This window comes from Ambystoma mexicanum, chromosome 1p (genome assembly GCF_040938575.1).
Source record: "Ambystoma mexicanum isolate Mex_15411 chromosome 1p, UKY_AmexF1_1, whole genome shotgun sequence".
NCBI classification, from domain to species: Eukaryota; Metazoa; Chordata; class Amphibia; order Caudata; family Ambystomatidae; genus Ambystoma; species Ambystoma mexicanum.
In genome coordinates, this window is record NC_090921.1 from 797,481,555 (window position 1) to 797,504,277 (window position 22,723).

The 22,723-nt window shown below is 45.7% G+C and overlaps 1 protein-coding gene across 4 annotated transcripts in view; it reads left to right on the forward strand.

The window, feature by feature from the left end:
* TDRD10 (tudor domain containing 10) overlaps positions 1-22,723 on the forward strand; it is a 1,872,714-nt gene that overhangs the window by 792,003 nt on the left and 1,057,988 nt on the right. For all 4 annotated transcript variants that reach the window (XM_069652002.1, XM_069652018.1, XM_069652008.1 and 1 more), the window contains one exon: positions 6,145-6,178. In XM_069652002.1, the coding sequence (XP_069508103.1) occupies positions 6,145-6,178 (34 nt within the window). The remainder of the gene's footprint in view (positions 1-6,144; positions 6,179-22,723) is intronic.

The following is a 22,723-nucleotide window of genomic DNA, read 5'->3' on the forward strand; positions in this document are numbered from 1 at the left end:
GTGCCAAAAGTTGTCAGAGGATAGAATTAAAAAGACAGTATGGAGAGTCTAAAACATACACCCATAAAAAGAGTAACAGACTCGGGGAGTGTGGAAAAAGGTTCCAATTCACTGAGGTATAAGGAAAAATAATCCACCAGTAAAGCAAAAAAAGTTCTGGGATTGACACAGGTCAGGAAGATTTATCATTAATATGAAAATCTTACCTAACACTGGGTAATACAACTAGATCAAGTAAGGGCCTATTCTAAAAGGACATAGTATCCTGAGACCCATGCCCAATCCTTATCCTATATCATAATTTCCTGGGACATACATATACAGGAAACAATTCCTTAAGATCACTCACAGTATCTATCACTCTCAGAACTCCGGGCATTTTCCATACACGTGCGCTCTCCTCAATGTTAGATCCCTCAATGCCCACGCCATAGAAGTACATGACCTACTTACCTCCAATAACTTAGACATACTGGCCATTACCGAGACATGGCTTCACCAAGCGTCCGGCCCTGCCATCGCTCTAGCCCTACCTACAGGGTATGCCATCATCAGACAAGATAGAATGACCAAAACAGGAGGGGGGGTTGCCCTTATACACAAGGAAACCCTACCCATTAGAACCATACCTCATCAAGAGGACAGAAATGTTGACATCCTTTCTATCAAACTAGCACCATCTCCTAACTGTACTATTAATATCCATACTATCTACCGTCCACCTGGCCCCTCCACCAACTTCCAAGGCCAGATTAACCACCTCGTAGGAAAGAACATTAAGAAATCCACGAAGTCACTCCTTTTAGGAGACTTAAACTTAGGACTCAACGACCTCAAGGACAAAGCTGCCCTAACTCTAGCCAAGGACCTCCACAACCTAGGATTTTCCCAAAAAATCGTAGCGCCCACTCACGCCAAAGGGCGCACCCTAGACTGGATCTCTGACCACAACTGCGACATAGTAATCACCGCCAACACCAGCCTCCCGTGGACCACAACCTCATCCTATTCGATATCCCCTGCACTGTAAGCAGTAGAATGCCCACCAAAGCTGCGGCTACTCTAGCCAGAAGTGCCAAAAAACTCAGCTAATATCAGTGCACTACTCAACGTGCCCTGTCTAAAGCCCCCTTTCTCATCAGACCCTAATACACTCGCTGAAATATTTAAAAACTCTATCACAAGGGCAGTCAACACTGCCGCCCCCTTAGAAAGCAAAAAAGAGAAAACATCCTTCCACTCCAACTCTTGGTTCTCAGAAGATCTCCAAGCAATGCGCAAAGACAAACTCCAAGCGCTCAAGAACTGGCAACGTAATCCCTGCGACAACACAAAAGATATATTCAAAACCATAGCCAAAAAATACAAAGAGGCCATCTTCCGAGCCAAATCCGAAGCCTACAACCAACGCATCACGGCGGCCAACTCTCAATCTAAAGAGCTATTCTGTATCTTTAAAGAACTAACCATACCGCCCACCTGCCCAGACGAGATCATCAAGGACGAGGCCTGGTGCACAGGCATACAAACAGCCATGCTAGAAAAAATAAACCTCCTCCAAAAAAAGATATCACACCACTACAAGTCCTTACCTAAGCAAAGTTCACACGCACACATGAAACATAGTGTGAAAGCCAACAACATACCCAAGTTCACTTTCACCGAAATCACCAAAACTGAGGTCATCAACATCCTCAAACATCTCAAACCCTCACTCTGTAAGGGTGACATATGCCCCTCAAAAATCATCAAAGAATGTGCTGAGCAGCTCGCTCCTCTCCTCACTGCGTTCATCAACGCATCATTTAGGTCAGGCATAGTCCCAGACACCCTCAAAGAGGCCTGGGTGCGCCCCCTCCTAATAAAAACCACACTTGACCCCACAAACCCTAACAACTATCGCCCCATAACCACAGTCCCATTCCTTCTAAAATTACTTGACAAAGCCGCACATATACAGATCCAACACTACCTAGAATCAAACGCAATTCTAGGCAAAAGGCAATCTGAATTCCGTAAGGGACACGGAACTGAAACCGCCCTTCTAGACCTAAAAAATGAAATTACTAACAACCTCGACAAGGGCAAGCCTGCCCTCCTCCTCCTCCTCCTCGACCTATCAGCAGCATTTGACCTAGTAGATCACAACACTCTCACCAATCATCTAACACAAGCAGCACACTGTTCTAAGGACGCGGCCTCATGGGTAACTTCCTTCCTACAAGGCAGAGCTATGAAAGTCTTCTCCAACACAGCTCATGCTGCGCCATCCATCATCCTCTGTGGGGTCCTCAAGGCTCCTGCACGGCCCCTGCGCTATACAACCTCTTTACTAAGCCCCTATTCGACAAACTGGACGCTATGGGGATCACTTACACGAACTACGCTGACGACACGCAGATACTCCTGCCCCTGACTGGTAACTATCATCAAGACTCCACCTCCCTCCAACTAATCTACTCCACCATACAAGCCTGGATGGCCACCAACGGACTCTGCTTGAATGGGGACAAAACTGAAATCCTCATCTTAGGCCAGAAGCCCACCCTTGCCAACCTTAACCCACTTTACACTAACTTTAGCATAGACAACCGCACTATCCCAGTCCTATCATCAGTTAAAACACTAGGAGTTCACATAGATGCCACCCTATTTATGGATAAACAAGCGCAATCGTCTCGGCATCGGCATTGAGCACTAAACTCATCAATGCTATAAAACCGTTCCTAACAAAAGAAAACTGCCTGTCCATCGCAAGAGCCACAATTGGAGCCAAACTGGACTACTGCAATGCGCTCCTAGCCGGTACCTCCAAGAACAACCTAGCAAGGCTCCAAACCACCCAAAATAATGCTCTTAGAGCAGCACTCAGCATACCTAAAAGAGAGCACATCACCCTAGCCAGGAAAGCCGTCCATTGGCTCCCAGTCAAGGATAGGATTGCTTTCAAAATCCTCACCACAACGCATAAATGCATCAACCTCACAGCACCATCCTACCTATCTGACACAAGACCAACCAGATCCACATACGCCAACCGTCTCACTATACCATGCATCAATAGATCCAAGGCAGGAGGTATAGGCTTCCCATACCTGGCACCCAAGCTTTGGAACGCACTGCCCACCAACCTCAGAGCAGAATCATCCCTCCTCTCCTTTCGGAAACAACTTAAAACTGCTCTCTTCAACTAACTTGTGCACCTGACCACCTCTGTGTTCTCTATGTACAAATACTTAAGCATAACCACTGTGTCCTCTATGTACATATACTTAAGCATAACCATTGCCCAATGTAACCAAGGGTACAACTGCGTGTAACTAAGTTTAAGAAACACTGTAACCAGCGCCACGATGCCTTCGGTCTGATGTGCGCTTAACAAATGTGAATTAATAAATAAAAATAAATCAAGATCTTTTGAATTACTCATTTGTCTTTTCTTTCAGACAATCCTGTTGTCGATCCCTCTCCAGATACCTTTTGCATTGAAACTCCTACCTGCGCAAACCCTGTATCGTATCCTCCTTGCCCCAACGGTTCTCTAATACATTACCAGGGCAAGAACTGTGATGTCCTCTTTTGTCCAGGGGTTCTTCTGGGAAGGAATTCCTCCCCACTATCTTGGTACTTCAGGGCAGGATTCTCTTCCCACACTCTGATTCCTTGACTGTAGCAAACTGAGAATGATTTATTTTCTTTTCACTGCCTATCCTTTGCATTCCTGGGCTGAGATATACCTATAGAGAATACTCTTTTTAAGTACTGCTTTGAGTGTAAGACTATGTTCGCAGCGTAGGACATCATCTGGTGGGCAGCAGAAAGCCAACCTGTGACTATGCTGAGAAGTGATGTCGGGGCATAAGGAATTTAAACCCAAAAACTCAAAGCTCGATGAAAGAAGTGGGCGGCTTACAAACTGGGGACGCAGACATCTGACTAGCCCCAGCAAGTAGGCACCAAAAAGGCAATCCCTGTTAGCCCAGGAAAAGGTAGTGGAATCTGATCCCGAAGAGGCATTGTTGTAGGATGTGACTAAAGCACCCCTGCAACAGCCCCATCTCTGGGTCACGTAAGCATCCAACAGGATGCTACACAAAAACCTTACATCAAAGACAAAACAAGTGGAGCATTGAAAGTCGACTTCATCCAGGACATCCATCGCTACCAAAGGGTTCTAGAAGACACAGAAACATGGCACTGTGGCATTCAGATTGGTTATTAAACCTAGCACCAATAGAAACAAGACACAAGTCATTTTCAGAAGCACTGCTTGGTGCGGGAAGTTCACCTACTCTAAAACGAACACACCGACCTTCAAAGTCGTCTCAACAAGCGTACATGGGGAAACGGCCACATAAATACAGCGGCAAGCAAGGCTTGAAGCAATCTGGTTCAATGCCAGCATGTAACTGTGCCTCAAAAATCTATTCCACACCTAAACACCAGAACAGGTCAGGATACGATGTGATCATCTATGCCTGTGGGATGGCAGCAATACACATATACGTCATACACATCCAATGCTGACATTCTAATTATGCAAGCAGAATCCGAAATGGAAGAGTAACAACTAGACCTAAAAACTAGAACCATACAGCCTATCCCTAGCAGTCAAATGAATAGGCATTAACTTTTCGGACACGCTAGATAATGTGTTCTTATAAGTCAAGGCGGCACGTCGCTTATGAAAGCGAAAGCTAGCTCTATCTTTTGAGGAAAACTGTAAGCCAAAGTCTTCCAAAGGGGACCATATTCACCCTGAAAATGTGCAGGTAGAATATGGTGCCGGAGAAGGCAAGGGGGGGGGGGCAGGACCTCAGGAAGAGATAAAGGGGAAGGAACATTTGCCATTGATTTTTCCATGACCGTCCCAAAGATTCTCCAACTAATGACCAGTGGAAATATATGGAATTGCAACAGAATAGGAAGCGGATACAGACTTTAGGAAGGCTTCCTTGCAGCAGCCACAACATGTGGCACATAGTATCCCCATTCTGAGGTCTGCCCAAAAACAAATCAGGCTGACATTAAAAAAAGGCCACTAGTAGGTCAGTAAATGTCATAATAGAAAAGAAATGTCGACCCTCACCACAAGACCCGTGCTATGTCCTTGTACAGTCATTCCTTAATTTGGCTAGTAGTGACCATGGGAAGGAAAAGGTGCACAGCATCCACATTAACATCCAAGGCACCCATGAAAGAGAGAGCAAGAAAGTGTATCTGTTGAGGGCCAAATCGCAGACAGCTGCTTACAATTTACAAATTGCCAACTTAACATGCCTGCTGGCCTTTTATGATGGGGCCCAATGGGATTGACTATACTCCCTAATCCATGATATGCCGCAGAGCATGCAGGCACAGGTCCAAGCAAACAATGCGGCCATTAACGGCAGCCTAGATGCAGCATATTTAATGCAAGAAGATAAATTGCCATTGCAGCAGTGGTAAATCACGAGCCTGGTTGCACTATACAAGATTGAAACCAGAGACTTAACTCTCATAAATGAACCTCTAGAAGATTAAGACCTCTTTGGGACACAAGTGAGTAAAGCCCTTGACAAGGTAAAAATATAATTGGATTCACTCAAGTCTTAAGCCAGTTGTCTAGCAAGCTCTGTGCAGGGTACGGTTCAGGAGTCCACAAAGACCATACACGGAGAAAAGTCAACAAATCTACAGTCCAGCCAACCAGTGTGTTCAATTTGCCCACAGCAGTTGGGTACAATCTTCACAAGCCCATGGATAAGGGTCCCAATTCAGAAGCCAGCGTCAAAGTAGAACTATGGAAGAGGTGCAGTCTCTAGGTATACCCCTCAAAAGCAATTCCATTTTGTTACAGGTTCCTCTCTGTGCATCACCAGTAGGAGGAAAAATGACATCAATCCCCCATGCATGCCTCGGAGGTGGGAATTGCTCAGGAGGAAGAAGAATTGTGTGAAGAAGGCACTCGGCTTGTTTAAAACCATTAGTACTTGCTGGTCCTCCTGTCTGGGGCATTGTTACCAAATCTTTGGGGTGAGAAGGAGTTGGGTGTCTGTGTACTTTACAGATGTATTATTAATGCATGCCATCTGGGTAAATGACATAGTAGTCATAGTTTTGATTTAGTTTTCTTTTGTTAATTGTGTTTTCTTTTTGTTTCAGGCTTTGGAGAGTATTACCACGTTGAATTGCAATGGTAAGGTGCTATGGGGTCGAGGGTACATGTAGAAAATCTACTGACAAACAGGTTTCACCTCAAACCTGCCAGGAGAGAACACATGTTCAGTTTATTAAAATTGTATAAACTATCAAAGAATACAAATATTACCAATTAATTCCATTCTTGATTGGACTTGACATAAAACACTACTGCATCCCCGGTTACATAAGCCCAGTGCTCCAGATAGGATTTTAGCGCTCCAGATAGGATTTTAGCGTGAGAGTATTTTACGCCCAATTTTTAGAATTGGAGAGTAAAAATTAGTTTCTTCATTCACAAGAGAGTAAAAAAGTCTCTGACAACTGTCCAATTTGTTCGTAAAATTAAAGCAGTGTTTTCGAAAACATTAGTGACAAAGAATTTGGCTGCGTACTACCCAGCTTCATCTTCATTATACCTGGACACCAAAACTCTGTTAAGAACTACTACAGATGCCAGCTAGTTACATCATAAATCAAGTCCCTCACTCTGCCAGCATCACTTCTCTGTTTCTCGGGCCTACTGCTGCTGCCTGGCAATACCTGCTTGACAGCCACTACATGTTTTTGTTCCATCGCTCCTTTACTCTGTTTCCCTGGTCTCTTGCTTTCTGATGTTCTGCCTCTCACTCTTGCTATGCCACGTTTTGAGGTCTGTTGCTCCGTCACTCGTTCTCTCACATCTCTGCATTCTATTATTGCAGTTTCCCTCCTATATCTCGCTGCATCAGTTGATATAAATCCTCTTCCGCTCTCATTTCATTATATCTGTTTTTTCATTTTCTCTGTTGTGGTTGCTACTCCTTTTGTTTCTTTCTTGCACTGCCTATTACATTATTGGCCTGCCTTCCTTTCTCTAATCTGGATTTTCTATTTCCAGATCTCCCCGTCTGCTGTTGATCTGTATTTTCTTATTTTACTGTCTCTATATGTCTCTTTTGCTCTGCTTCTATCCCTCACTCCCATTATGTGTGTGTCCTATTATTTACCTCTGTTTCCCTTCTCACTTACTTTGTTGCTCTCTTATGTAGCTCATTGGTCTCTTTCTTCCTGTAGCTCGAATTCCTGTTTTGGGTTGTATAAATACGTTCTTTGTTCTTGCGACCTTTGCCCCCACCCCTCACTTTGTTCTCCTGTATTGCTTAGGTTCAGAGTTGCTATGTCTCTCATTTTTGTCTTTTGACATAGCACTAATAAATATTTAAAAAGCTGAAAATGTCTTTTCCATTTACTAATCCATTGCCGTTTTACCATTGGGTGCTCCTTTTTTTAGATGTGTGCAAACCTTCTTTTGGTGATTAGGCTGGGAATTAGAGTTAGAGGTGTGTCTCACCAGGTGCAGCACTTGCTTAAATGCAGATGCTTTACCAGCACGGCATTCCATTACAAGTACAAGAGCCCAGATGAGATGTGTGTTCTGAGCCATTACAAGTATAGCAGCCCTCGTGGGATGTGCTTGTTCTGAGCCATTACAAGTAGAGCATCCCTGAAGAGATGTGTGTGTGGTCTGAGCCGTTACAAGTTTAGCAGCCCTCATGAGGTGTGCTTCTTTTGAGCCATTACAGGTATAGCATCCCTGATTGAATGTGTCTGTTCAGAACCATTACAAGTATAGCAGGCCTGATGAGATGTGTGAGCCATTGCAGGTATAGCAGGCCTGATGAGAGCGGATATATATATATGTGATCACTGTGCCGTTTTTACTGCGACCACCAAAAATGATGATTTAATATCCCCCACTCCGTCTACACCATTTCCATCAGGCCCTAGATCCCCAATGTTGGCGTCTTTGCGGTTCTCTGGGGTCTTACTTCCATATGTGGTGGGCCTGTCCTAAGGTTCGCGAATTTTGGTCCCGATGCCTCGCCGCGATAAAAGATATTACCCAGGTGACCATTGCTCTGGCTCCCCAGCGCGTCCTTTTGGGGGTTCCGGTCCCGGGCTCATACCCAAGAACGGGCAGAAAAGAGGCCTTTATAACCCAACTCTTGCTGGCGGCAAAAATCACGATAGCCTGCACTTGGAAATAGCGGAAGGCCCCCTAATGGCGCTCTGGTGGATCAAGCTTTGGGAGATTCTAGTAGCCGAGAAAGTCACTGCAGCTAGGGCTGGCACCCTCCACTGTTTTTCGAACATTTGGGTGCCACTGTTGGATTATGATCAGAACTACCCGGCGCTGACATATAAACCGCGCCTAATCGCGAGGGCCCAGCATTCGAACAATGACCCACTGGTACAGCATCAGGCCCAGAAGGACTGGGAGTCAAGCTAACACGTGGGGTACCTGGGGAGTGAGGGGGGAAATGGTGTTTCTCATACCGAGGTTTAATGTTGCACTTAATTGTTAAGTCTTTTTGATCTCCTGTGTGCTGGCTTATAAATAAACACAGTTAAAAAAAAATGCTGATTTAAAAAAAAAAATAATTCACCCTTTTCACTCCATATATATGCAGAGGGAGATCCCCCGCATTCCCCTGCTACCCCCTACATTCATTATATACTGTACCCATCCCCCCACATATATATGGGGTCAAAATAAAGCAGTCTATATTTTCAGTGGTCGACGTAAAAAAGGTGCAGTAATTGTATGATCCCGATGAGAGGTGTGTGTTCTGAATCACTGAACATTTAATAGTCTGAAAGCTAAGTCAGCTCTGTTACAATTGAATGTTACCTGCATTTTAAACACATACCTGTGATGCAGACGCATTAGCTCACCTATCAACAGGATTTGAACAAACAGGTTACACAACGATCTCTGCAGCAGGGTTATTGACCAACTGAGCTACATTTCCCAACAGGCTGTTGACTTGGAAAAGCACATAGTTAGGGCACTGGCAGTTCCATGTGAGGCTTGCCTTACATAACTGGCTTGTCAAAATGTCTCAGCCTGTTTGGACTATCGTACATGAGTCAGTAGATTCACAATGAAAGGTGCTAGACTTTTGGTAGTGGACACAGTAATGTGGCATGGGAGAAGCAGAAACTTTGAAAAGCGCAGGGCAAAGTAAGGAGGGATTGAAGTATATGACAGCATTGGCATCTTCTCACACTGTTCGGCAGCGTGCATCACACCAGCTCGGGAGGGTGGTGGGAAGGATATCAATGAAAATACCACATTTTGTACTGCACGGTCGAAAATCCTGCATGTAAAACCCATTTTCTGTATTTTTAAAGCAGGGGGAGACCTCGGGCAGCACACCCCCTCCACATCTACCCACTTTATTAAATACCCCCAACCAACTCCCCTCCCCATCTATTCTTTGGGGGACATTTTATATTTTCCATGCAAGGTTTTCTTTTTTTTAAAACATATTTTTATTGATGGTCTCAACAGTTGCATTGGCGCACAGTGAACACAATATACAATCGCATACATAACAATATCCTCGTTAAATGATTAACAGTTGTCATTTAAATAGTCGTTTCAGTATCTGAAAGCATATCACAGAGGTATGCCCTGAATGGGCCCCAGATGTCTTTTGGCCTACACATGCTCGGTTGGGTCAGTACATATTGCTCCTCGCATTCGTTTATGTAGGTTAACTCCCGTAGGAAGGCGTTCATTGTGGGGGCGGCCGGGCTCTTCCATGCCTTCAATATACATCGTTTAGCTATGACACATGACACATTAAACAGCCTTTTGAGTTTTTCGGAACATTTACCAATATCACCGAATAGGTATTTTTGTGGGGTCAAGTGCGGGGGGGATCTGTGTGATTTCATTTAGCATATTTGCAACCCCACCCCAGAACCGCGCCACGGCTGGACACTCCCAGTACATATGATAGGACCCCGCTGCCGGGGACCCACACTTGGGACACTTGCCTGGGTCGTCAGGCGTGAATGTAGCTATCCTAGGAGGGGTATAGTGCAGCCTGTTTAGAATTTTAAACTGTATTTGACGAAGCCCGGCATTAAGGGAGACTCTTTTCGTGAGTGCACAGTATCTTGCCCACTTTTCTTCTGGTATTGGCATTTTCATATCAGTTTCCCATTTCTCCCTCACCTGGTTTACCACAATGGAGTGAGTCTGTATTGCCTTATAAAGTTTGGAAATTCCCAACCCGCCCTGTGTAGTGGCCAGCCGCAAGCACGGGTGAGAAGGGGGTTCGTCTAGAAATGACGGCCAGCGCCTTTGATATGCAGATCTCATTCGATAATACTGCAATGTCTTGAGCTGCCCACCTCCCATGCCTCTATTGAACTCCGCAAGGGTCGCAAACTTCCCCTCTATGTACATGTCACCTATTTTCATCTCCACGCCCGGGTCCCAGGTTTCCTGTAAGTCCGTATCAAACGTGGGGGGGAGGCCAGGGTATTTCCACAGGGGTGCATCGGGGTTATACGGGGTCTCTATTTTCAGTCTTTTGTGTATTGCTCCCCAGGCTTTCACCGTACAACTCACAGGGTCGAATTTGCAAGAGTCTTTATGTCCAGAATCGGTGGTGTATTCTTCTATTTGCGTATGAGGGGAGTTGTCACATTCATCGTACCAGTACTTTGCAAATTGTGCTTGTGACACAGTGTAATAGAGCTCAAAGTCTGGTGCAGCTATTACCCCCTTCTCATATGGCTCTGTCATCTTCTCCCAGCTGATTCTGGCCGTCTTCCCGTTCCACAGAAAGGACACCGCCATGGAGCAAAGTCTAGAGAAGAACTCTCTCCCCGGCCATATAGGGATATTTACAAATAAGTATAATAGTTTTGGAAGTACAATCATTTTAAGAATGGCAATTCTACCGTGTAATGAAATTGGGAGACGCCTCCAGACCTGCAATTTAATGTTAAGCGTATGCAGCGCCTTGTCATGGTTATCAATGTATAATGTTTGTTTATTACAAGAGACCAGTACCCCCAGGTACCTAATGTGGTGTTCAGACCATTTAAGGCCACACATGTGAGCTGGGCGTTTTGTGGAGGGGGTTAGCGGGAACACTTCTGATTTGGAGCTGTTGACCGTGTATCCCGAGTATTCTGCAAATTCGTTGATGTCTGTCATGATGGGGACAATGTTTTTATCGGGTTCTCGAACATAGAGTAGCGTGTCTTCCGCATATAACGATATTATTTGGGTGGCTCCCTTCAGCGTTATGCCCCTGTTCCCATGTCTCAACCGTATCGCCGCTGCCATGGGTTCAATTGTCAAAGCAAAAAGGATAGGGGAGAAGGGGCACCCCTGTCTGGTACCTCTGCCCAGTTCAAACCTTTGAGACATAGTTCTATTTGTGTATACTTTCCATGCAAGGTTTTCTACATCGCAGTAATGGGATTCGGCTATTTTGTAGTGAAACCGGTGGGAAGAGCTCAGACACTGTTCTTGCTCAGTACTTTAGCTTGCTGCAGAAAATGCCAACACATGTTTGTGCTTTGTCATAACAGCAGCTGAAGAAATTCAGGTACCGAAGTTCAGATACTGTCCCAAAATATGCAGTCCTGCTAAATAATGTGGGCATGATGCAATCAGCCCTGCTGTGAATAATTGGCACTGTGCCATGACATTGTATAGCAGCTCTGCTGATAAATTAGGCTATTTTGCCTGAATATATAGTAGTCCTGTTCAGAGGTACCTGTTCAATTTGTGCCACTGAAAATACATACAGTACTGCTTCTACCTGCATCCATTAAACCCGCTTGCGGTGGGCGGGTGGTCAGAAAAGGAGTTAAAGTAAAGTTCAGACTACATGCCCAGCTATTTCCTGCTCTCCAAGACAACAAACTATGTACTTTGCCCTTTCATGCATGCACATGCACACGGACACATACAATCTTAAGTCTAAATAAAATAGATATTCATATAGAACACCAAAAGCTTTTCCTTCTCACAATTGCCAAACAACTGCTTGCTGGGAAGCTCTTGTAAATCTTTGAGACATCAAACGCAATTGATGTGTTTCTGTGATAAAAAGAAATAAAAATATGAAATGCCCATGATGCTGCAACTGCGCTGCCTCTATTAAAGCTGTTCAAAACAGAGGAAAAATTAAGCAGAAAGGCAGCGCTAGTTTAAGACCGTTTTCATATTATCTTGTTCGAATTATTAACAGAGTGTTAATGAAAATCGACCAGGCTCATCCCAGTTGCTTCTTTCAATTGCTAAAGTAAAGAGTGGGTTTGCAAGCTGCTGCTGGCCAGCCTGTCTCCAGTGACCTCCAAGATTTAGGGGGTGCTGCTATAAAAAGCCTGTGTAAACTGTACGCAAGGAAGAATTAAAAGGGCCGTATTGACAAGATTTCTGTGTTTAAAAATGCGTGATGCGCACCTTTTCTGGAGGGCTGTATAAGCCCACCCATACTGGACCAGTACAAACAAGCAAGCCTTGGAGTTTCTTTTTTTTTTGGCCTGCATATCTAAAAGCTGGTTTGTCTCCAGTATGTTTTCAATACTGGTCGTACACAGCCTTTTGAGACGCTGTTCATACTTTCACCAGTACGTGGCTCCATGCTGTTCAAGAGAGGTGGCAGTGCCCTCTCCTCCATGCACTGGCCTTTGTCACAGACATGCTGCTAGTCTGAGGAGAGTGTGACTTCAGCATCCTTTCAAGCACATAGGCATTCAGACATCTGGCACTCCATGCCGCAGCAGTGATTGCAAAATTGAAAGTCTACCTGTTGTAGCTGGGATAGTTGTGGATCAGGGTGTGAACCTGGTGTGAATCTTCACAAAATGGGTGAAAGCCTCAGCAGTTTGGTGACCCTAGTCAACAGGGTCCCAGGCTTTGATCTGTCCACCACGTCAGTTTTCTTTTTTTTTTTAAACATATTTTATTGTATTTAAAACATATAACAAAACATAACCAAATAAACACATATGATTGACATAATCCAAGATTTCCGGAAGTACAAAAAGCAAACCAGTTTGTATATCCTTACAATTCCCACTATTTATCCCATCCTGCGGGTGATCCCCCATTAAGAAGCTTCTTCCCAGTTATAGCATATTTTTGGAATTTGGTCAGGCATCCCTGTGCATTATACACTATTTTTTTCTATGAGATGCAGATATCCATGTCCGATACCCATTTACTGTATCAAGGAATGCCCGGTTTACCCCACATCATAGCTATGTTTCTTTTTATCAGCAATCATTTTTCAAAACAACCATGTGAATTATTCCCATATTCCCAACATCATCAACTTGGGCTCAGCAGGTATAGGTATTCCAATAACCATTGCCAACCTATTTAGAGCTTGTTCCCAGAAGTGGAACATCTGGGGGAACTCGCATATGATATGGAAAAGAGGTACCGTCTGATTGGTCGTATCTCAGACATCGCGGGTAAGCTGCCCATCCACATCTAAAGAGCAATGTACGCAAATAATATTTCGTATGTAGTATGTTTTGTTGGAGTAATCGAAATCATGAGGAAATTACTATCTCCCTCGGGAACATCCTAGCTTCTACCCAATTCTCAGGGCCTATGACCCCTACATCCTTCTCCCATTTATGCTGTACCCCAAGCAAGTCTTGAGATGAGAAGGACGATATACACTGGTACATTAGTGACCTTCATGCTTATTCGTTCTGACAAGATGTTAGCGTCTAAGGGGGACAGGGCGGGACGTCAAGGATATCATTGAATTGAGCATGTAGTGCGTGGGTATTTTGAATATAGTAGAAAAGATTTTTGGTGTATTACCTTGTTGCGCCTACAGTTGTCAAAGTGAGTAGATCTTTGTGTAACAAGCAGAGACACAATGAAGTTGCAATTGCTTGGTTATTAGATATATTGTTGACTTCACAATGAATATCTATTCATATTGTTCTTTTTCTTGCAAGTCCTTTGAGTCCTTTTCACAATGAATTTCTATTCGTATTGCTCTTATTCTTGAGAGTCCTTTGAGGAGTCTTTCAGTAAATTTGAGTCCTGTATAGGTTTTGGCAGTATTTTGTAGTAAACTTCTAGAAGCTTTGTTGCGTCCCTTGATTGTTTTGCACAAAAGAGAGAGAAGGATTCCTTAAAGGTATGGTTGGCTTACGTATGTTGTTACTGTTGTGGTGTTTCGGTGGTACTTGAGTAGATAGTAGCATTTGATGCAGACATTACTATTGCTTCATATTGGTGTCTTACTAAGCTGAAATTCTTGTTCACTAATACACCAAAAATCTTTTCTATCTCTCTCAAGCATTGGGCAACCTCAATGCCGTGTTACCATGCAGCCACCTCTACCTCACCATTAGATTACAATAAGCTTACATTTATGAGCTTGCTTTGAGATTGCCAACCGGTTGCAAAATTCTCTAATGTATTTTGAATATAGTGCTATCTTTCAACTTCAGGGAGCCCGTAAGTCTGTTGTAAATCGAGGAAGGAGACAAAACCTCTCATATCCAACACATCCTTTAGAGTAAGGATACCACAGCGAGCCCATCCCCCAAATACACCAATTTCATTAATTTCGGTTAGTAGTGAGTTTTGCCATAAAGGATGGGCAAGTCATTCTCCCAACCCACCAAATGCCCTGAGTCACGTCATTCCATACTTTAATATGTCGAGTTACACCCAGTAGGGCAGGATCACCTTCACCCCTAGTGTTTGTGCAGGTGCACACCCTCTCATCCATGCCTGTTTGTCCTTAATGTGGGGTAAATGAGGGTTGCCATGCAACCGATCATTTATCACAGTCATTTGACTGGCCCAGTAGTAGTGTCTGATATTCGGCAGTCTTATGCCCCCCTCCCACACTGATAGTTGCAATGTAGTTCGAGCGTTCCTAGGTTGCTTCGCACCGCATAAAAGCTGTCTGAGAGCAGAGTCCACTTTAGTAAATTCCAGCTTGGGTACAGGGAGGGGAGCGTTTTGAAGGACACAAAGATTTCTACGCAGCATGAGCATCTGCTGCTTTCCCCATCAGTGTTATTGGCATAGTTTGCCAGTGCTTTACATCTGTATAAATCGATCCGTAATGGGATGTAGGTTGTGGGAAAGAATTCCAGCTTGATCTGCTCCAATATGAATGCCCAAGTGTTTGAAACCCATGTGAAATATGATGCGGGCAGTTGGTTGGGGGGGCCGAGCTGCGCGGAGCACCAGATCGTCACCTTGTACTGGTAGAAAGACTGGTTTATGCCATTTAACCTTGAGTCCGCTAAACACTTCATTTTCTTGTAGACATTTGGTTAAAATAGGGCAGGAGATCCTTGGGTTACCCAGAAATATCAACAGGCCATCCGCGTAGTTGGAGACTCTATATCCTCTTGTCCAGACGTCCAGCAGAATCCCACCCAGGCCAGATCCGCCCAGAGTTGTATTGCCAGTGGGTTCAATAGCTATTGTAAACAAAAGGGGGGAGAGTGGGCAGCCCTGCCTGGTTCCGATTACAACGGGGAAAGTTCTAGATATTATCCCATTCACCTTAACCTCTGCAATCGGTGCCATGTATAATAGCCTGGCCCAACGAGGGACCTGCTCCCCAAAGCCCATCCTTACCAGCACCTCCCACAGATCCTCCCATAGGGCAGAGACTGCTGCTATTTTGAATGTATTCATAAATTGATTCATTTTACACTTGCCGAATTTGAGTTCTGTTTATTTATTTACCCCTTGCTTTTTTCATGTCTTTGGTGTGCGTAGCAAATTAGCACCAAGAATAGGTACTGGTGAGTGTCAATCTACTGTGCAGTACTCTTCTTGATAACCCTTCCACTCCACTCCATTTCTACACTCAAAAGATGTTTGGGTCAAGCTGCCTACCCCCATTGGCCTCCCCTTCACCTGCCGTTCACACCTTGCAGCAACAGGCGCACATGTCAGAAGGTGCAGAGCTCTTTATAAGTGGTTAAAATCTCCATATAACTGGTGCACCCTCATCCCACTGCCACTAAAACAGGCCACTACAGTAGCACAAAGCTAGAATTCAAAGCTACTGTGAGAAAGGTATGAAATGAAAGGCAGCCCAAACTGTAATGCCCATTGTGATTATAAATATTTCTATTAAGATTGTTTTTATTGTTTTTGGTTTTGTAATTGCTTGTGTACATAATTAAAAGCACCAAATTAATTTATATAAAAAAAGGAAAATTCCAAAAGGCGATGGTGGGAATTGAACTCAGTTCCTTGCCAGGCAGAGACGTTTGTCGCTTCACAAATATTGCCATAACGACGGAGCCTGAGGAAACATAAATGAGCTTCAGCCCATCATTATATGTCACCATTCACTCAACTGATTAGCCCTCTCTCTGCTGATATCACATAGATTGGTGAAACTTTAGAAACCCATTTGTGTTGTGACAATCAACACACAACCAACTTTGTTTGGGTCAACATATATGAAACACACCCGCCACTAGGAAACACGTTTATTTAGATTTTTTTTAAATTAATATTTCATGATACCTAAAAAAAAAGTCTATCCTCTATCCTGTACAGCACAGTGTCTGCGTTGCAAGTTAAAAATTGTTAAAAATTGCTATTTTTAAACATACATACAAATAGACAAAGTACACGAATTACGTAAAGAACAGAAGGAAATTGCATTGGGGTGGATATTGAAAATCTTGAAAAATTCATTCTACAAAGACTTTTACTATTTACAGTTTTACAGAGAGTCGACATGTTTTGGCCTTAGCATATATGAGACACTATCTCTAGTGTCCTTTTCTGGATAATTTCAAGGGCCTTCCTCAGTACAACATATTTCTTGTGGTCAGTGTCCTAATCTTCTATACCCCTTAGGTAACCAGCATTTATAGCAATGTGATATAAGCGTGAGAATATTTGCTTTGGACCCTGTGAATTAGGGGTTGCCATTTCTTTCAATATGGAGACCATCTATATTGGTGCCTGCTGACTTGTTTCTAGTTGTTACAGCCTGCCCATTCCATTAAGCAAGAATCAACTTTTTGGGGGAGAAAGCTCTTCCTTTGTATCATGTTGCGGTGTTATGAATACCCGTGTTGCTTCTTCATGCGGCTGCTTCCAACGAATCGCATAGGACGGCGCCGTCCTATGCAATTAGTTGGCAGCAGCCGCACGAAGAAGCAACACCGTCGCTTTGTCTGGGAAACCCTCACAAGGAGATATCATCTCTCAGGCTGTTTAAAAAGAAAAAAACACTGGTATTCATAACACCGCAGCGTGATACAAAGGAAGAGCTTTCTCCCCCAAAAGTTGATTCTTGCTGAATGGAATGGACAGGCTGTAACAACCTATGGAGTTTGTCAGACTCCACAACCAAAAGAAACAACATAGTTCAAATCACAGGAAAAATACATGACAGAGTGGGAAAAAGGGTCTCACTCTCTCCAGGTTCAAAATGAAAGTCCTCAAAAGTTGACGGCTACCACGCTGATGACAAATATCCTGTCGATGACGTCTTCTTCAACAACCACCTCATCAAAGATCACCAAGCCTTCAGCGATGTCCACTTCGTCTACTACCACTTCGTCGATGAATTAAACACGTCCCCGACTGGTGCCTCTGCTGATCAGATGCTATAATAGACCCAAAGAGTTGATCTTCACTCTCCACCTCTATTTTTTTTTAAACTTTGTTCTTCTCCAGCATTGGATCTTTCATGGATTCACATGCTTAGAATATTCCCCGTCGTCAGGCTGGGAATCCCCGGTACATTATATAGACCCTTTCCCGTAGGAAAGCTTTTTCGACGCTTATGCGTCCTATCCACCTCGTTTTGTATCATGCGTGCCCGCGCCGTCAGGACGCCATGATATAAATACAGGACCCGCCCCCGCGCTCCCTCAGATTTCAACCGTCTTTCAAAGTAGTGGGATCCTCGTGGTTATTGCTAATTGAAATTAGGTTGTATTTTCGCTTCGGCGACGTTACATTCTGAAGAAAATATGTCCGGAAAAGCGTTATTTCGTCCTTGTGCGACATGTGGACTCAAAAAATTCTATGAAGGTGATGCCCACATGGATTGTATCTACTGTCTCCACCCGCACCACACGGCGGATACATGCGAGATATGCCAGGGTTTCTCCCAAAAAACCCTTAAAGACCGGAAAAGAAGGTTGGTCGACTGGCTTAACGACGGAGCGGGTGCCTATCCGGCATCAGAAGTTGGCTCCACGGCCTCCAGGAGCAGGTCGCAACCCCCCTCGAAGAAGGTGCGGCCTGTCGAAAAATGCCCTGCGGACAAGCATACGGGGAAGCATGCTGGGTCTTCCTCATCACACAAGAAGTCCTCCTCCTCCTCATCCTCTAAAACGGAGAGGCAAGTGGCATCAAAATCCTCCTCAGGGGACCGTCCTAGGTCTTCCGTGAGTCGAGACGCTTCAGCAGGGAAGTCGGCAACGAAATCAGCTACGAAGTCTAAAGGCTCGGTGCCGGCTACTTGCTCGTCGACCCCGGTGTCGCTGAAGATGCCTATTACTATTCAGGCAGCAGCGGTGGGGATTCCTTCGTCGACGGTGACTCAATCTATGGCCTGGCAGCCAGAGGTCTGTGACCCGGCCCCCCCTGAGGTCCTGCTGCAAGACACGGCCTTGCCGGGGTCGTCGGTGGAAGGAGAATGTGACATGGTTATGCAGCCGTCGGACTTGGGCTTACGGCCTTCCAATACGTCGATGACGAGTGCGAGTGGGGGTATGGTCCCTCTATCCTCGACGTTGCTGACCCCCCAGACGGTTTTGTCCCTGGATGTGCTTAATACACTTCAGAAGCTCCTGCAGCGTCTGGATACGCAGATCCCTCAGCCTGGCACTTCATCGTCGATATTTTCTGCACCTTCCGTCGACGAGCAAGCTCAAGCAGCGCGCTCAATGACCAAAAGCCCGTCGGCCTCCCAGGTGGTGAAGGATCGTCCTCGAGCGCAGGAGGAGGGTGAGCTATCGGAGTCCGATTCTATACGAGGTGACTCAGGGTCGGACATCTCCCTGTCACCGTCGAGAGACCCAACATGGAATTCGGATGTAGAGGTAGAGTCTACGAGGAGCCAGGCACAGCCATCTCCTCCGGATGATGTGGGAGCCTTTCATGCAATGATGGGAAAAGCGTGTTCCGAGTTCGGCTTAATTCCTGAGGAGCAAAAGAAAGATTGCTTTCTTTTTGATCACATGGGTCAAAGGAGGAAGTCGGTATTTGCCATCCCAATCCTGGACCACGTATGGCAAGAAGGCCTCAAGACGATGCGTCATCCGTTCTCGGAACCGGCTATTAAGGGGCGTATGGAGAAAAAGTTTAAAGCTCCGGAGTCCACTCCAAAATGTCTAACATCACAGCCACTGTCAGACTCTGTGGTATCGGCGGCAGCGGCTAGGAAGGCCAGAGTACAGCAAAAATGTTCAACCCCACCAGAAAGCGAGGCAAGGAGACAAGACGCCTTCGGGAAAAAGGTGCTCTCAGTCGGCGCCACGACGGTAAGAGCAGCCAACTCCTTGGCGATTGTATCACGTTACGATAGGGAGATGTGGCATAAAATAGCCCCTATCCTAGAACATCTGCCGGAAGAACATCGCAAAGCAGCCATGTTGCTAGTACGGGATGGCGAGGAGGCCTCGAACCATGCAATTAATATTGCGGTGGACCTAGCAGAGTCTGGGTTCAAACAAATCAATCATGGCGTAGTACTTCGTCGACAAGCGTGGCTCAAATGTACTACTTTTAGACCTGAAGTCCAGTACAAAGTTGTAGACGTGCCATGTGAAGGAGAACATCTGTTTGGAGACAAGGTAGATGAAGCCTTGAAGGGGATGAAGGAAGACACGGATACCGCTAGGTCTCTTGGCGCCCTCCAGACAGGTAGAAGTTTTCGCTCTTTTCGCCCCTTCAGGGGTGCCTCCGGAAACTCCCGCTTTGGAGCCTCTAGGGACCGTGGATTTAACAGGCCCTCATACTCTTCACAAGGTTACAGACGGGCATCCCAGTCGGCACGTAGAGGCAGAAATTATCAAGCCTCCAGACGACGAGGCTCAGGTCCCTCGTCGACGAAGGACAAGCAAACCAGCAACCAATGACGGCCTTCGGGACGTCCTGGGGGGTCGAGTCTCTCATCATATCGACCAATGGAAATGCATCACCACAGATCGATGGGTTCTGGACACGATTCGCATGGGTCATGCGCTGCAATTCAAAAACAAGCCTCCAAGTCTTCCGCCAGTGTTTTCGGCCCAGCCCCACCTTCGAGTTCTAAGACAAGAGGTGGCGCTTATGCTACAAAAAGGAGCGGTAGAACGGGTTCCTGTGGCACAGGAAGGACAAGGGGTTTATTCCCGGTTCTTCGTCGTCAAGAAGCCAAATGGAAAATGGAGGCCCATTCTCGACCTGAGGGTACTCAACAAATGGCTAAAGAGCTTAAAATTCAAAATGCTAAAGCTCCAGGAGGTTATCAGGTCAGTGCAACCCATGGATTATCTGTCGTTGCTAGACCTTCAGGACGCATATTTTCATATCCCAATACGTCCACGACACAGGAGATATTTAAGGTTCGTTGTCGGGCGAAAGCATTTTCAGTTCAAGGTCCTCCCTTTCGGTCTCAAGTCCTCCCCCAGGACGTTCACCAAGTGCTTGGCCCCCATAGCGGCCCATTTAAGGAAGGACGGTCACCATGTCTATCCCTATCTAGACTGGTCAGAGGCTCGTCCATGGAACAAACACGAAACAGTCTGGGGGCCACGATGTCCCTCTTACAGGAACTGGGCTTCGCGATAAACTTCAGCAAGTCCTCCGTAGAGCCTTCGAGGACCTTGGTCTTTCTCGGAGCGGAGTTTCGTACGCACACAAGCCTTGTAAGACCATCCAGCGAAAGAATACAGAAGCTACAAGCAAGGCGTCGGAATGGAGATGCGGTACCAGGGTGTCGGTACGCAAATACATGTCCCTGCTAGGGACCATGTCATCCTGCATTCCGTTGATAAACAACTGCCGTCTGTTTGAGGCCTTGCCAGGAATTTCTAGCGGACCGTTGGGCGCAGAGCCAGGGTCGCTGGTCCGACAGACTGGTCATCGACGAACAACTGGTACAAGCACTCTGTTGGTGGAGAGTTTCTACTCATCTAACGAAAGGAATGCCTCTGATGGAACCGGAGTTCCAGAAGACGGTGGTGACGGATGCATCGCTGTGCGGATGGGGAGCTCATCTGGATACGTTACATGTACAAGGCCGGTGGTCGTTACAAGAGTCCTCCCTGCATATCAACCTGCTAGAACTGAGAGCAGTGCGGTGGGCTCTAAAATCTTTTCTTCCTCAACTGAGAGACTCTGTGGTGCGTGTCATGACGGACAACACGACTACAAAGTTTTACTTAAGGAAACAAGGAGGAACACGTTCCAGGTCCCTGTCGACGGAGGCACAGAAAATCTGGCATTGGGCCCTGCAACACAACATACTAATCTTGGCGTTCCACCTGCCAAGTGTGAGAAATGTGGAGGCAGATGCCCTCAGCAGGGAAATGAACGAAGTTCACGAATGGGTGATGAACGACCAGCAACTACAACATGTATTCAAGAAGTGGGGACATCCTTCCATCGATCTGTTCGCGACGAAGGACAACAGGAAATGCCCGCAGTATGCAAGCAGGTGGCCTCAGCAGGGCTCACTGGGGGATGCGTTCTCATTCCCATGGACGAACAAATTCCTGTACGCATTCCCTCCTTTTCCTCTTATCCGGAGGACGTTGCAATGGATCCTCAAGTACCCATGTCGGGTGATTCTGGTGGCCCCGTATTGGGCCAGACAGGTGTGGTTCTCAGACCTGCTGCACTTAGCGGCGGCGGAGCCAATGAGGTTCAGGAAGATCCCCAACCTTCTGTCTCGACAGGAGGGTATCGTCTGGCATCACGACCCGGACAGCCTCAAGTTGACGGCCTGGCTCCTGACTTCGCCGAATTTGGCCAGCTAACGATTCTGGAGGAGTGTCGTCCTATTCTGCAAGAGCACCTTCCACAAACACTTCATACTCGTACAAATGGAGGAGTTTCTTTCAGTGGTGTGGGGATCAACCAGGTTTGGTTCCGCAATCGATTACGCGGGAACAGCTCCTTCCATACTTGCTGTTCTTAGCTCAAAAGGGCTTATCGGTGTCGTCGATAAAAGTACACCTGGCCGCCATCTCCAGGTTTACACGTCAAAGACATTCCGCACCATTATTCAGCGACCGCCTGGTTAAGCACTTCCTTAAAGGGCTGTTCAGGAGTTTTCCTCCCGAGAAGAGATTTCCTCCGGTGTGGAGCCTCAATCTGGTGTTAGCGTCTCTTATGAAACCTCCTTTTGAACCAATGTCATCGTCGTCTCTAAAGTTTTTGTCTTGGAAATTGGCCTTCCTGGTGGCCATCACTTCAGCCCGACGTATTTCGGAAATACAAGCTCTAATGGTAGACCCACCATACTTAAGATTTTTTAAGAACAAGGTGGTCCTTGCCACTAACCCACAGTTTATACCGAAAGCTCCTTCAGTGTTCCATAAACATTCCTCTATTGTCTTACCTACGTTTTTTCCAGAGCCATGCTCGGGAGCGGAACGCACTTTACACACATTAGACGTGAAGAGGGCTCTCAAGTTTTATCTTCATCGCACGCAACCTTTCAGGAAAACGAGGCAATTGTTCGTGGCCTATGGTCTGGATGCTAAAGGCAAAGCCATT